General features: G+C 47.5%; 1 protein-coding gene and 1 pseudogene across 2 annotated transcripts in view; both read left to right on the forward strand.

The window, feature by feature from the left end:
• Positions 1-16,769, forward strand: part of PRPS2 (phosphoribosyl pyrophosphate synthetase 2) — a 64,682-nt gene that overhangs the window by 30,009 nt on the left and 17,904 nt on the right. For both annotated transcript variants that reach the window (XM_053202072.1, XM_053202071.1), the window contains one exon: positions 6,099-6,282. In XM_053202072.1, coding sequence (XP_053058047.1) covers positions 6,178-6,282 — 105 coding nt within the window. In that variant the 5' untranslated portion in view covers positions 6,099-6,177. The remainder of the gene's footprint in view (positions 1-6,098; positions 6,283-16,769) is intronic.
• Positions 11,480-11,636, forward strand: LOC113597758 (uncharacterized; annotated as a pseudogene).

Genomic DNA, 16,769 nt, shown 5'->3' on the forward strand with positions numbered 1-16,769 from the left:
CCGGTCCTCTACCCGGCTGCGCCCACGTCCTCTGCCCGCCTGTGCTCTGCATTCACCTGGGGCCCGTCCGAAAGCCGCGTCCCCTCCCTGCCCGGGAGCTCTGATCCCCGCGGCGGGCGGGGCGGGGGGGGGGGGCGTGGGTGTTTTAAAAGCTCCCGGGTGACCTTCCGGAGCAGCCGGGGTGCAGAAGTCTGGGTTAGCCAGAGGAGGTGTCTGTGCGGAGAGCTTGAAGAGTGCGAGTTCCAGAGGGCACGTGCTGGTGCCCCTGAACGTCCTCTTCAGTTTTCTGCCCCAAACATGACACACACTTTCATCCTCTTCGTAGGCCTGGGACTCTGCTGTCTCCAGCAGCAAGGCCACGCATGGTTCGGGCGTAACTGCCACCTGTGTCTCAGGTCCAGGAGATGCGGTCACCTCTGTTCAGTGACGTCAGGCTGGTGGCCACCGTCGGAAGCGCGACAGGGGCCCCGTTTTCCACCTGCCTGAGTCCACCCAGCTCTTTGAACAATTTCAAATTGCTCTCCTGTTTTTCTTCTCCCCCTTAAATGCTTAGCCCTGTACACACTAATCATGTGTGTATCTTTGGCAAAGATCCAGTTCAACCAACACTTTCAGCAAGCGATTCTGGAACAATTGATGCAGGCTGCCAAAAACAAACAAACAAACAAAAAACAAAAGCAAAAAAACCCAACAACAGTTCTCCATCTATACCTCTCACCATGTCAAAAATGACCCTGAGAGGGATTGCAGACTTAAAATGTAAAACCTGGAACTAAGCATTTCTAGAAGAAAGCATGGGAGAAAACCTTGATGGCCTTTGGCTTAGTCAAAAATTTCTGAGCTCCTGGGGAGTTCTGTTAATGCATACGGGGAAAATGGTGTGTGTCGAGTCAACTTTTTAGGCTATATGAAGCCCCTTCTTCCGGGTGGGAAATCGCAACACATAGTCCTGTTGATTCTGTAAGTGAAGAAACGTTTGGGAATGGGTAACGGGTGGCATAAATGCCAGGAGTCCTTCAGCCAAAGATTTCCGCTTTGTGGAGTTTCATACAGAAGCCCTGGAGCTCTAAGAAGAATGGGGTGATAGTTTCTGTTCAAGAGCTGGCGTTGTGTAAGTAGGGGAGAAATGTCTGGGCAAAGTAGATTTTGAAAGCAAATTTGTTGCCCTCCTGTGTTATCTCCGTGCAACGCGATCCTTTGCTGCCGAAGAGCAGCCAATCTAGCTCGGAAGCCCGTCGTGAAGTCATTGTTGGATTTCTGTTCCAAATACTGGATGTACTGTTGGGTGCAACTCATTCAGGCATTGAAGTATGATTGTTTGTGTGTTTGTTTTAACTCAGTTTTATTTGCTTTCCAGTATTTTATCACCACCACCTGATAAGTAGAAATCATGAGGTCTGGAAAACCATGAAACATGAACTCCGGGAATTGCTTCTACAGTCAGATTATATGTTTTTTGTTTTGTTTGTTTTGTTTTTTAAGTAATATCTACATCCAAGGTGGGGCTCAGACCCATGACCCGGAGATCAAGAGTCTCCTGCTCTACCGACTGAGCCACCCAGGTGCCCCAACATTATATGTTTTTAGTACTTAGAATATAAAACGTTTGCTTCCTGACTTTTCTCCTTCCCATAAACTGTCTAGGCCCAGGGGTTGATTTGTACAAATAGTCCTGTCTATACTAGGTGTTGTACTAGTGATCTGGTTTTTACTGTGTGGTCCCAGGGATGAGACACAGGGTAAAAGGAAGAGAAAAATGATTCAGCTCACCTAAGACGCCCCTTCCTGAACGTCTCCCCTCAGCTGGGACCAGAACTCTGCTTTGATGTCCTGCTTATCACTCCTTCCGTTCCCCACTTTTTTTTTTTTTTAAGATTTTTTTTTTTGTAAGGAGTCTCTACATGGGGCTCGAACTCACAACCCTGAGATCAGGAGTTGCCCACTCCACCAACCAAGCCAGCCAGGCATGCCCACCTCCATCCCCCACCTCATCGGACACACAGGGCCTCCTGATTTTCCCTTCTCATCTCTGAATCATTTGAGGTACAGCAGAGAGATGCCTGCCCCAGCTTCGCTATAGACCACTGAAGTCCCACCGTGAAGGTGTCTGCGGGTCTGTTCTAACATTTTAGCCCCGGTCACGTAACCTGCCCACGGGGTCGTTCGCTGATACCAAGAGACCCGACCTTCTGGTTATCTATTGCTGTGTCACAAGTCACCCAGAATTCAACAGCTTAAGACAGCAATTGTTTATTTCACTCCCACACCCACAGCCCGGTCAGCGCCCCGTGTGCTGGCATCTGGGGCAGTTAACTGGGGGTGGCAGGTCCACTTTGAAGACGGCTCGCTCACACGGCTGGTGATTTGGTGCTAGCTTTTGCCTGGGAGCTTGGGCCGAAAGCTCAGTCCCTCTCCACGTGGCTGCTTGAGCTTTCCCATAGCACGGGAGGCAGGAAGTGGCCGCAGCCAGTCTCTTAAGGTCTGGACCCTGAAGTCAGTGCATTGTCGCCTCTGTCACAATCGGTTGTCGGGCAGAGTCCTCCCAAATCCAGTCCCCCCTTTTTTTTTTTTTAGAATTTTTTTTTAATGTTTATTATTTGAGAAAGTGGGGGGGGAGGGGCAGAGAAAGAGGCAGACACAGAATCAGAAGCAGGCTCCAGGCTCCAAGCTGTCAGCACGGAGCCTGATGCGGGGCTCGAACCCACAGACCGTGAGATCCTGACCTGAGCTGAAGTCGGCTGCCTAACCGACTGAGCCACCCAGGCGCCACTCCCCTTCTTGATGGGAAGAGTTTCAAAGCATCTCTGCAGCCGCCTTTTCATCAGTGAGCACACTCACTCATTGTTGAGTCAGATAAACTCATCTGCCTTCTTATTGGCGGATCGGTGAAGATTCTCCATCTCAATGGCAAATGGATGCTACCTTCTGGCCACAAGTGTTTGAAATTAAGCCCCTACACTAAAGATTGGTCGTGATCATCTTTAGGAGTAGAAGCAGGAAAAAAAGTTGCCATGGTGATAGGATTTTTTTCAGCCTCTGCCGGACTGCTGGTCATGTGGGCCCTGAGGTTCCCCAAGAAAAATAGGCCAGAGAAGCAGGTCTTTTGGGATAAAGCGTCATAACACCAGAGGGTAGCAAGTTTTTTCTATAACAGGCCAGACGGTAAGTGGTTTAGGCTTTGCAGGCCCATGCCCTCTGGGTCACTGCCACATCTTCCGGTTGTGTGGGGTAGAGGTCTGTCACGGGTCACTGCAGTCCTTTCTGGAAGCTCGAGGGGAGAAGCCGTTCCCTTGCCTTTCTCAGCTTCTAGAGGCTGCCTGTGGCCCTTGATTCCTTCTTCCATCTTCCAAAGCCAGCAACGTAGCATGTCTCTGACGCTGCTTCAGTCCTCGTATGTCTCCCTCTCCCATCTTCAAGGACCCTTGTGATTGCATTGGGCCACCTGGAATACTCCAGGAAAATCCCCCTATTTTCAGGTCCGCTGATGAGTAACCATAATTCCATCTGCCGACTTGTTTCCCCTTTGCCATGGAACTAACATTTTCAGGGGTTCTGGGGCTTAGGACATAGACCTCTTTGCAGGGCCATTCTGCCTACACCACGCTGATTTCCAAATTGACTTGATTCCACAGTTGAGAGGATGCTCACAAAGGAATTACATTTAGCCCCTTAGAACTCGAAATAGGAGGGAGCACATAGAATTGTGTCTCTCTCACCCTGGGGGTGGTGTCAGACTGGTTCAACTTGAAGTGGGTCATCATTTTCCACTGTTACCAAAAGTCATTTTCAGATCGGCTCAACTTGAAAGCCTTCATTTTTGTGTTTCGAGAGCCTGACGCGGGACTCGAACTCATGGACCGTGAGATCATGGCCTGAGCCGAAGTCGGACGCTCAAACGACTGAGCCACCCAGGCGCCCCTGTGTTCTGATTATTCTAGTTGAGGTTGGGTAGAAGCTTCTGTTGACTCAATAGACTACTGCATGGATTCCAAATACAGACTCCTTTAAATTTTTTTTTTTTATTTTTAAGAAAGAATCGGCTCTTTAGAGAAAACAATATGATTGGGTCTAGTTGTCATTTAAAATAAGATTCACGATATTTCTTTTTAGAGGGAGCCCCTTTGCAGCTGGTCTTACTGGAATGCTTTCCTAAAAATCATCGTGCTGTGCAGAGTCCTACAATAAAGACCACAGGGCTTATGGGGGAAATGGGGTTGGTTGGGGGTGCAGTGATCAAAACTTCAGCAACGTTTTAAAAAGACGTGAATGTCATAGAAATGGTAAAGCACTTTATACACATTACAGGCTTAGCGTAAGCGCTGTCGCAAGTATGGCCCTTTCCTTGGGGAAATGAGTCCGGGGGGGCGGGCTGTAGCTTTGGGGTTCTCGTGAGGCGATGGAGGGAGTCTGAAGTGGTATGTCAAGTGGTGATACCAGATGCGGGCGGGTGTGGCCGTTGTCCTGGGGAGGGGGGGCGGCGGCGGCGGCGGCATCGGGGGAGGATTTCTTGAGCGGCTTCTCCATCCAGCTGGGCGCCGTCCAGTTTGCTGCAGTCTTATCTCCGGATGAAAGACAGTGGGTAAGCCAACGCGGCCTTCGAGTTCGGCTCGCATTGTTCCTGAGGTATCACTTGGAAGAAGATTAGGCTTTTCAAACCCAGCATCGTAGCAGAGCTGAAGGTCTCCCGGGCGCCTGGCAGTGCTGTGAAGGACGTGCCCCGGCACGTGCCAGGGACGGGCTGGCCTGCGGGCGTGTTGAGCGCTCAGGATTCTCCGCCCACAAAACAGAAATTGTCCAACATGCAACTTTCAAAGACTTTTGAAGCCCCTCTTCACTCTTTCTCCAGAAGCTACTGGAGGATGCCAACCAGCAAAACAAAGACGTGCAGCAAGAAAGAGGATACAGAAAGTGGGCAATGATGTGTGGGAGAGGGGTGGTGGGATTCCCCCCCCCCCCCAGGGGGGGATGGCATCTGTGCACGGGCAGAGAGAACCTGGCTCAGCCGGCGACGGGACAAACACGGGTGGGCCAGTGATATGGATGTCACCCTTGGGGCCTCTGACACGGTGGGAATGTAGACTGTCAGCCAAGCGTTTAGGCCGGAATTTGGAATCACTACTCAGAAAACTTAGCAGGTGAAAAGGTACGACAGTACACTCCAGGGAGAACAAAGCACCGAAAGTTGTGAATTGAAGTTTACTTTGTGGCTCGGCTCCGAGTAGCATTTACACAGTTAACGGTAGCTGTCGTATTTGGTTGGGGGGGTGAGGATAGACTTATGTCCTCGTCTTCATAGCACGATGACCACACGTGATGCCTAAAATGAAAAATCAAGATGAAGCTACATAAACTTACTAGTTGGAGGCTTGAAGGGAAATGCCTAAAAACCATACCAAGAGTCCCAATTGGTTGCCTCTGGAATGTTTGTGACAAGGCTTACAGAATGTCTTCACTTTGTTTTGTTGTTGTTGTTTTTTAATTTATTTTGAGAGAGAGAGACAGAGAGAGAATCCCAAGCAGTCTCCGCACTGTCAGCGTGGAGCCCGACGTGGGGCTCAACGTCATGAACCCTGAGATCATGACCTGAGCTGAAATCAAGAGTCAGGCGCTTAACTGACTGAGCCCCCCAGGCGCCCCCAGAATGACTTGAATTTTTTAAGCAGTGTGTATATGTAACTTTAATAAAAGTAAAAACTCAATATACTATTTAGCAGAAAGAAGTCAATGTAACAGGACTGAGACCTATTTCTAACGAGCATAGTGGGCCCTCTCCTACATGAAAAGTTCTGCTCACAGGGTGGTCCTCAGCTAGCCTTTGGGAACTTCATTTTGGAAACGGCTCCCCCCCATTCCCAGATACGAACAGCTCACCCTACTAACCTGTGTGAACAGTGTGGTTAGTGCGGAACACCTGGGGGTCCGGAATTTGGGTACGTGCCGGGCAGATGGAGCCCGTGTGACAAGCCCCCCGATCGTACCCTGGACGCCGATGCATATGGTGAATCCTGGTCACTTATCATACCTAACGGTGCTCCAGGGGACCTCGAAGACAGCAAATATACTTGACTATTAACAGATGGCATTTTTTTTTTTCCCAGCGTCGAGATCGGTGAGAGCGTGAGGGGCGAAGATGTCTATATCATCCAGAGTGGCTGTGGAGAAATCAACGACAACCTCATGGAGCTTCTCATCATGATCAATGCCTGTAAGATTGCGTCATCTTCCAGGGTGACTGCCGTGATCCCGTGTTTTCCGTATGCTCGACAAGACAAAAAGGACAAGGTAGGAGATTTGGGTCCTGTTGGAGGAACCCGCTCTGGGTGAACATCAGCCTTTTTTCCTCCCCTCCCATAGTAACTCAGAGTATCTGGGAAACATTTGCTTTCTATTTTAAGGACTGTGTAAATACGGTATCTCATCCTGGCTTTTCAAAGGTTTGTCTTTGAACCAGCCATTACATTAATATTTACACATCTACATACAGATAAGGCATATTTTTGCATGTATTACAATACCATATAGCCCTGGTGACAAAATTGTTGTCTATCTCGATGGTGGTGGGCAGAACTTAATAATGCCACCCGCTGAGTACAGAAAACTGGGGAACGGGAATCACATCGCTGGAGCATATCAACGCCAGTATCTCGGTTGTGATTCTATACTATAGTTTTGCAAGATGTTCCCATGAGCCCAAACTGGGTAAAGGGCACAACGGGACCTTTGAATTGAGGTGAGTCTACAGCTCTCTCAAGATAAAACATGTAATTTAAAAAGATACACCGTTACCTCTTTGTAACCGTTCAAGAAGAATGAAGGTTGACATCGTTGAATGTTTCTTTTAGCAACAGTAGCACTAGAGGAGGCTGTGTGGGTTTCTAGAAGAAATTAAAGATCTAGACCTTGCCTTTGAGGACAAAGAGAGAAGTTGGAATTTCTGGGGAGCTTTAGAAGGGATTGTATTAGTTTCCCACGGCTGCTGTAACACATCACCACACGCTGGGTGGCCTAAAACAACAGAACCATGTTCTGTCACCATTCTGGAGGCCAAGCGTCAGAGAACAAGGTGTCGGCAGGGCCACGCTCCTTCTGGATACTCCGTGCGGGAAGCCTTCTTTGCCTCTTCCGGTTTCCGGTGGCTCTTGGCATTCCTCGGCTTCTGGAAGCGTCACTCTCACCTCTGCCTGTTTCTTCACATGGCCTTCTTCCCTGTGTCCGTGTGTACTTTTCTTTTATAAAAGGACAGTCGTTGGGTTAGAACCCATCCTGATCCAGAGTGATCTCATTTTGATCTTTGCCTTCTATCTGCAAACACCCTATTTTTATTTTTATTTTTTTATTGTTATTTTTAAATTCTCTTTAAGTAATCTGTACACCCAAGGTGGGGCTCGAACTCACGACCCCGAGCTCAAGAGTCGCAATCTCTTCTGACTGACCCAGCCAGGCGCCCCTGCAAACACCCTATTTTTAAATGAGGTCACATTTTGAGGCTCTGGGTAGACAAGTTTTAGGGGGATATCACTCAAACCATGATAGGGATCAACCCCTAAGCTTTTATCTGCTTTATATCTTACGAATAGGTAGCTGTTCAGTCGGGTTCCGTGTGAATCCTTCCATTTTGCAAGACACACGGCTGTTCTGTGATATGGTGACTAATCACGAGAAGGGTTCCCCCCGATACACCTCCATTTATCACCCTAATTTATTTTCTGAAACAACACAGATTTCCAAACAGCATACAAGATTCCCTCATATATGAAAAAAATCCCTTTATAAAGTTTTTTTTCATGTTTATGTATTTATTTTGCGAGAGAGAGAGAGAGGGAGAGAATGAATGAATGAATGAATCCCAAGCAGGCTCAGCACTGTCAGCGTGGAACACGACATGGGACTTGATCCCACGAACCATGAGATCGTGACCTGAGCTGAAATCGAGAGTCTGAGGCTTACCTGGCTGAGCCACCCAGGTGCCCCCAAAATTCCTTTATAAATTTGAATTCCCATACTGAGGTCCCCCTAAATTATAATGCCTCTTCAGATGTGGTTCCCAGGCCCCATGCCGAATACAGCTGTCTGTTAATTTCTCACTAGAAATTTGATCTCCAGAACTCGATTCTGCAGTTGAGATATGATTTACCCTGTATCGATTAGAAGGGGTCAGCATCGTTTTTCTGTAAAGGGGTGTCTGGTCTCTGTGGCAGCAGCTGAACTTGGGTTGTAAATGGCGGGTATGGCCGGATTCCAGTGCAACCTTTATTTATGGAGACTGCTATGTGAATTTCATATAATTGTCACTTGCCATAAAATGTTCTTCTTTTGTTTTTTTTTTCTTTTCATCCAGCTATTTACTCCTGTAAAAACCATTACTACCTCACAAGCAGCACAAAAGCAAGTGGCTGGTCGTGAGAGTGGGTGTGTGTGACGTCGTGACCATGTGTCTGTATCACTTTGTGATGTAGCTTTAGCTGAGGGCAGCGAGAACCTTAAGTCCCATGTGCTGCTGTGAAGTTTTCTCTGTCTGCATCTTTAGCTATTAAAGTTCCATTCATTTTTGTCCCCTAAGTATGATCTCTTGTCTTAGGTATTCCTCCCATTTGTGCGTTTCCATGGGACTGTTAGCATCTTCACTTTTGTCCATATCACAAAGGAGCCAATGATATTCTGCTGTTTCTCGTCTGTGTAGCAAGAAATTTAGTAAATTTGGTATTCTGTGATTTGCAATCGGGTTCTCCTTTTGCTTTGGCATTCAGTGCTAAGATAAGCAGTGCATTGTATCTTCTTGGGTAAATGATTCCTTTCATTGTTACGCGGCCCCTGTCCCGCATGCACATAGCCCTAACTTTTCCTTCACTGATACCAGTAGAGACTGCTGCATGTTTTGCCTGCGAGCATCCAGTTTGCCGTTACTTCTGTTTCCAAGGTTGTGTTTTTCAGACTGTGTTGCTCACGTTCATTCATAATGAACTCTTTGTCGTGTAGACAAACCGGCACTGCTTGGCCCTGGTCCTTTGTGTGCGCCTGTCTCCTGCTTTCCGGGGGGTGTGACCACACTCCTGGCCTCCAGCCTCTGCCAGTGGTGCCCCCCATCCCCCCACCGTGCTGACGAGGAGAGCCCTACAGAGTTGCTCAGACACTAGCGGGTTTACCTCTTCTGTGGCACCTGCCTCACTCTTTACCCTCTCTCCTGGTGTCGGACACTTGGGTGCGTGTTCCGCTTGGGGCCATTTTGCACACCTGTTTCCTTTCATGACGTCTGCATCACATGGTTGTAAGTGTGTGTCTTGAAACAACCTGGTACCTATTTTTAGTGTTTCCTTGTGTTTTTTTAATTTATTTTTAAAGTAATCTTGCACCCCATGTGGGACTCGAACTCACGACCCTGAGGTCTAGAGTCGCGTGCTCTTCTGACTGAACCAGCCAGGCGCCCTTTTTTTTTTTTTTTTTTTTTAGGTTTCTATAAAAACTGTTTTTAGTTTTTAACCCCATCGGACAGTTCCACACTTGGCCAAGCTTAACTGCTGATGGAAGAGATAAGACGTTCATTGTCAACAACGCACAGGCACGGATGTGGATAGCCATTGAGAGACTGCACAGAGAGCAGTGGAGGGAGGCCTGAGTTCAGAAATTGTGTGGCTTATTGTTAGAGATAACTTACTAGAAAAGAAGGACTCGCGGACAGTTGTTGGCGTCCGGTTTCTTTCGCTGCTGTAATAAATTACTATAAACTGGGGGGCCGGAGGTCGAGAACCGAGGTGTGACAGAGCTGTGCTGGCTGCAGGCTCCAGGGAAGGATCCCGCCTGCCTCTTCCAGCTTCTGGGGGTGGCCTCGCTCCTTGGCTCAAGGCCACATCCCTCCAACCTCTGCTCTGTCTTCTCTTGGCTTCTCTGATCTCCATGAAACCTCCTTGGAAGGAGCGTACCAAGGGATTCAGAAGTGCCTGAGAGAAGTGGCCTGAGCCCGTGAGCAAACTTCATTTACCAGGAACTGGGCTGAGCGATGACACCCCGAATGTGGGAAAACCCTTCTCCCCACTTTTCACTTTGCTTAGATCGGCTAGAGGCCCTACAGTGTTTGAATGTGACGGGAAGTCATGGGCCACCCTTGCTCTCTGGGCTCAGAAAGAAAATTCTCCTCAGCCACGGGGGGATCCCTGGGCTGCATCCAGCCCACTGGGTTTCTCTCGTCCTTTTCCTTCCCATAGGACTGTGCTACCCATGATGTCTGAGACACGATGAAATTCTGTGTAATTGACCTATTCAGAGTTATGTGCAAAGAAGCCCATATATATATATATATATATATATACACACACACACACACATATATATATAGGCTCTAGCTTTATATATATATATATGTGTGTGTATACACACACACACACACACACATATATATATATATATATATATATACATATATATATATTTTAAACGTTTATTCACTTTTTGAGAAACAGAGACAGAGTGCAAGCAGGGCAGGGGCAGAGAGAGAAAGAGACACAAAATTCGAAGTAGGCTCCAGGCTCTGAGCTGTCAGCACAGAGCCCGACATGGGGCTCGAACTCGTGAACCGTGAGATCATGACCTGAGCCAAAGTCGGACGCTTAACCGACTGAGCCACCCAGGCGCCCCGCCCCAGCCTTTCACCCTAATTCAAAACCTGCTTCATGATGTTTAATCTTCCTGCTTCTTTTGAAGCAAGGCCCACACACCTGTAGAATTTTATTTTTGGTTTCATCTGTATGTGCAAAAAGCCAGGGACTAGCTCGGACAGTGAAGGAAAACTTATGGTTTCGTAAGCCATTACACATCAGCCCAATGAGCTGCTAACACGGAGAAAGGAAGCTGATGTAGTAATTGGAAAATGCCTGGTGTATTGTAGTCTGAGCTCTGGGATCACAACCTTGGAATCAAGTGGACTCAGGTTTGAATTTCAGTACCACCATTGACTCCTTTCGTCCTTTGTAACAGTAGCTTAAACTCTCAGTTTTTAGCTCACCTGTATATTAAGGATAGTACTGGCTACTTTTTCTGAAGTACTTAGCATATAATAAACATGTGGGTAGACAGACTTTTTCCAAAAAGAGCCGGGTGTCAAATTTTTACACTCTGTGGACCACCAGATCTCTTGATCAGCTCCACCATTTTGAATGAAAGCAGCCGTATATGATATGTAGATGAAGGGCTATGTGTCCGTGTTCCAATAAGATTTTATTGCTGGACATTGCTCTATGAGTTTCATGTGTCTTTCAGACATCACAAAGTGTTCTTCGTTGGATTGTTTTTCAACCTGTTAAGAACGTAAAACCCATTCTCAGCTCATAGGTTGTGCAGAAACAGACCACAGCCTGGGTTTGTCTCCTGGGCCGCACTTGGCCGACGCCTGCTGTGGTGGACACTCAATAATTGCTAGTTTCCTTCCCTGGTAAAAACAGTATGACGTGGGCAAAGCTGGAAATCATTACATCTGAGAGGGCAGAAGATTGCTTGTTGGCCTTTTGGCTAAGATCAAGTGTAGTATCTGAGAGGATAGAGGACTTGAGGCTTTTTTCAAAATCATTTTCAAGGTTATGTTCTCTTTTCAATTATCAAATTGTTTCGATTTTTTACCTGGAACAAGTGAGCACAGTTATCCTGATGTTAGTTTCTGTAATCTTGTAAATTTCTACCACTTGTCAAATGTATGCTTTTAGCAGGGCAGCGTCTGATACATTGATTAAGATCTGGAGCATCCAGAGAATCTTGGTCATGGCTGGGCCGCCTCACAAAATGTTTGACTTTTCTCCATTTTTCATCAGGGGAGTTGAACGATTTACTTTTGGTTGCTGTTCCTTAACGCTACCTTTGTTGAAATGCCATGCTGATTGTTCTCATAGTAGCTGTAAAGTCGGTTAACTCGCAAATCTTTCCTGCAAGGTTTAGTCGGCTCTTGAGCCAAACTCATAGGACAAAACCCAAATTTGTAAACAAGGTCTGGAGAAGGAAATCAGAAAGTATGAGTTTAGAAATGACCTGTGGTTTGGATCTCAGAAGTAGCAAATGCGACATACCACGGAGGAATGTTTTTGCCCATTATAGAATTGTAGGAAGAGCCCCACTTTGATTAGCGTCGAGAATCAGATTGTATTACAGAGAAGTCCCGGTGATCAATTTGTTCTTCTAATTATCCTGAAATTGTGTTAAGCTAAATCATTCTCACAGTCATTGAGGCAGATAACTAAGCCTTGAAAACTCGACGTGGTAGAGTTTGTGTTATTAGATGTTTTCACTTTCTGGAAACCTCCACTGTTCACATTTTGAGGCTGGAAAGAATGTATGTGCATGTTATATATGTATTGCTGACCTTAAAAGTAAAACTACCAGTTATTTTACTGCAAAAGGTGGGTTTATTCAAGAATTAAAAAACAAACAAACAAGCAAACAAAAAAACGTAGGCAGGGCACCTGGGTGGCTCAGTCGGTTAAGCGTCTGACTTCAGCCCAGGTCACGATCTCACGGTTTGTGAGTTCAGGCCCCGTGTCGGGCTCCGTGCTGACAGCTCGGAGCCCGGAGCCTGCTTCAGATTCTGTGTCTCCCTCTCTCTCTGCCCCTCCCCTGCTCATGCGCTGTCTCTCTCTGTCTCTCAAAAATAAATAAACGTTAAACAACTAAACAAACAAAAGTAGGCAATTCTGGGGGACACAGGAAAGGTATGCTTTTGAAGGAGCAAAGGGAGGTAGTTGGGTTGTGATGAGTTAACAACTTCAAGTCAGTTGGAGAAAACTGGGGGTTTGAAGTATGGTGGCTCTTCATCGGCGGAGCTGTTGTCAGGGATGAGGAAAACATTTCTCCCTCCTGCTGGAGTAGTGGAATAGTCAGTGTCCATGTGCAAGGTCGAGTCTGCCTCTTCCCATTGAGTCTGCAATGGACAAGGCATATGGAAAGGCGTGAGAGCTCCCCCTCCCGAAACCTCCTGAGTCCATTTTCGTGGGGGTTCCCATTACTGCTGTTCACATTCCCCCCTTTTGATCAGGATCTTTCCTTGGAAGCATCGCAGATCAGCAGTCAGGTTCTCTGCATTTAGTGGTTTTATCTCTCGGTGCCAGGAAGGACCTTCTCTGGTGGTCACGTTCTCACCTCGGAGGGCGAGTACACAGCAGTTGGAAACCACTTAAGCCACATTGAGCAACAGGGAGGGTTAGGAGGGACAGCCCTCAGGCATTTTCCCATCTGAAGTCTGTATCTTCTCAAGAGGGTGAGCACTGAGCCAGCATCAGCTTAGGGGGCACATCCTTTCTGCGGGGGTTTGATAGACAGCAAGTGCACGGTCAGAAGCAACGTGACCGTTCCAAAGTGTATGTTGGTTCTAAACCAGAACCCTGGGTCTGAAGATATTTACAGGCCCTGTTTGGACTTAGGGAAGAAAGGTTTCTAGCTGTGAAGGCCATCCCGGGGTCATGTTGCCTCCTGAAAGTCATCTCCTGAGGTGGCTATGCACCAAAATCATGAACTACTATAAGAGCACGCGGAACCGAGTGCATTTGGGAACCTAGGGACCACGTGTAACCATGAAGCAGTAGTTAATGAGCCCTTTTGCAAGAATAGCAACACTTTAAGGACATTTTTAAACCCTATTGTTCTCTCAGAAGAGCTGTTTAGAGCCATGTGTGTTGTCAGTAACAGCCCATAAAGTTGTGGATTCAGAAACCGTGAATCTGGATAAGAATCCAGAGTCCGTTCCTAGTTTAGACAAAAGGAAGGCTTTTGTGGATTCTGAGCTTCCTAACCCTTCGGAAACGCTCACAAGATCGTCATGAGGCGGTTGCTGGAAAGGTCATCATCAAAAGAGGTTTCCCCCTTTGCGAGAGATTGGGAAATGCTGATAAAGGGCATTTTCTTTCTTCAAAAGAAGCGGCAGTGAGAAAAAAGTACACAGGCCTGGGCTGGACGGCTTGGGAAAGCAGTCTCCCCAGATGTTGTCGGCTTCGATTCCAGGAAATCATGTCACCAGATGGTATGCAGGTCCCGTCAGGGTTTGGGGCTTTCTTTAGATGTGTCACGTGGATCTAAGCGTCGGCACAGAGGTTTGTGAACAGATCCTGATAAGGGCCTTTCCAACGATAAGGGCCTTTCCAACGAGTTTGAAGACTCTTCATGGAGGTGGTGTCTTCCCCAACAGACAGATCCTCCAGGTGGCAAAGTGTGAGCAGTTAAGATCGTTGTCTCCTGTGCGCCAGGAAAAGATTGCTCTAGCAGAGCATGGGTATGTTTAATAGAAGCAGCCAGACCTTTACAGTGCTGAAGATGTCTCCTTTTATCAACTGTGGGTCAAAGAGGGAGGCACCAGAATGCACGGTCGTTCCTCTATCTCCAAGGGTGACAACGTATGAGTTCCAAAAGGGGGAGGATCTGAGACACAGTCATTTTTTCTCACCAAACTTTAGCCGCAGAAGAGGCACTGGCCTGTCTACAGGGGACGCTTCGGTCCAGTGAGGAAACATACAAACCATGACTGAAACATACTTCTATCCATGAGATGGGGGGAGCTGCATGAAATCCATTTGCCAAACCTCAGTTGGTCCACTGAGACAAGCCAAGTAAACTAGACCCTTTTTGCGGCCTCCCTCATATGTTCCCATCGATATGGGTTCATGAATGCTATCATTCTGTCAGTACGCTGATGGTTGAATGTGTGCATGGTGGGACATAGAGGGACCTTTAGAATTTCCGGGAGGACCAGATCATGATTTGGTCCAAACCCGAGCTTGCTTTCTTTATTCAACCGATAGTTGTTAGATTTCCAGATATTGACTCTCCTCCTCTGGGGCTAATTGTTGGGCATCTCCGGTCAATTTTTCTCATTTGTCATTTGAAAGAACGTCCCTTTGGAACATGCCAGAGGTCTGGGTGTCAGTCTCCTTGAGAGCAGCACGTGGAAATACCAGCAAGGGGGTATCCCTTGGCCCCCAGGGGGTCGCATCTGGAACCCCTGGGAACCTTCGTAGCCAGAGCTGCCAGCAAAAGTATGGGGGTAAGGAAACCTTGTTGCTGCCGTCACATTCCAGAATAATGAGCTACCCCAAAGGCATACCGACTATCAGTATAAATGTTTGTGGTTTTGCCCTCGGCTAAAATACAGGCTTGAGTAAGAGTGTATAAGTGAGCCTTGTTGGCCGAAGTAGCTGAAGATAAAGGTGACAGGCCTCAGGGACTTCAAAGGGAGTTGTAGTAGCATGTCCAGCATGGTATTTACCATTTTTACTCTTTTTTTTTTTTTAAATGTTTGTTTATTTTTGAGACAGAGCATGAGCAGGGAAGGGGCAGAGAGAGAGAGAGAGAGAGAGAGGGAGGCAGAGAATCCCAAGCAGGCTGTGTGCTGAGAGCAAAGAGCCCGATGCAGGGCTTGAACCCACAGCTTGTGAGATCACGACCTGAGCCGAAACCAAGAGTCAGACACTTAACTGGCTGAGCCACCCAGGTGCCCCTCCCATTTTTATTCTTTAAGAACCCTTAGTAAGCCGGGAAAAGTGTGTATCCTGAGAGGTGTTTCCTATAAGTTGTCACCGGGAGTCCAAAGGTGATCTGTCAGCCTTAGGCACTTGGGAGGGGCTTCATCAGGGGAGGGGGGGAGAAGGTGGCCCAGGTAAGGCTCTCGCAGTGAGTTACTTGGATGAGGAGTAGTTAGCAGGGGTGTCTATTAGGTTTGCTCTTTCTATTTCATCAGTGCCCTGGACTAAGAGGACAGTGGCAGGAATGACCCTGGGGCAAGGGGACTGTCCCCCAGCCAGAGGGGCTGGTTGGCTGTAATACCCTTTGGGATGATGTTGGGGGAGGACTCAAGGGCATCCCCTCACGTCTTGCTCACAAAAAGGCAGGTTGCTAATTAGGATGTCTGAGGGCAGGGGCTTTTGGTAGACTTCACTTTCAAGTCTCAAGGGGCTGTGTCATCCCCCTCTTTGCAAATAATAGGGTTAGGTTTGTTATTTTTTAGTAAAGCACACAGAGGCTGAGCCGTGCGAGGGACGTTCGGAATCCAGTTTCGACAATAGCCAGCCAGTGCAAGAAAGCCTTGTGATTGGCACTTAGTTTTAGGTTTGGAGAAATTGAGGATGCCTTAGAGTCTACCTGGATCCAAATCTGGTCTGTGTTCTGAGATCATGTACCCTAAATATCAAACCTGAGTTTGAACAAACTGTCAGTTTTGTCTGCGGAGACTTTCATGTCCCTTTAAGGCCAAAGGTTTTAACAGGTGGATGTTGTCTTCCCATGTAGAGGTTTGAGAACGGGGACAGAAGCAAAGGGCCTGTGTATTGTGACAAGATAGAGCTGGCAGAAAACTTTGTGTCATCCAAATCATTTTTTACAGTTTGTGAAGGGTTAAGGACTCTGTGTAACCCTGGGGCATTACTTTCCGGGTGTCTTTCCATCCTTCCCAAATGAAGGTAAAAAGATACTCGCTATCCTTATGAACTGGCGTATGGGAACAGATCCGTGGGAATGGATGTCAGTAGCCCGTGAGGGTTGGGAACAGTGGGGTGCCACGGGACCCCGGTGCTGTTCAGTGCTCGGAGGTCCTGGATAGAGTTCTCTCCTTGGCCGTTAGGTTTTCTCACAGGTAGAATTGGGGTGTTACAGGGACCAGTGCAGGGGATAATGAGGCCCTGAGCCTTGTAATCCTCTGCGGTGGGCATGATGCCTTGAAAGGCTTCTTTGTGTGTAGGCTATTAATTCTAGGGATCAGTTTGAATCTTGATGGGAGGTACCCTGTGGATTCTGCTGGTGTCCGTTGAAGA

Source organism: Acinonyx jubatus, chromosome X, assembly GCF_027475565.1.
Source record: "Acinonyx jubatus isolate Ajub_Pintada_27869175 chromosome X, VMU_Ajub_asm_v1.0, whole genome shotgun sequence".
In the NCBI taxonomy this organism is placed as follows: Eukaryota; Metazoa; Chordata; class Mammalia; order Carnivora; family Felidae; genus Acinonyx; species Acinonyx jubatus.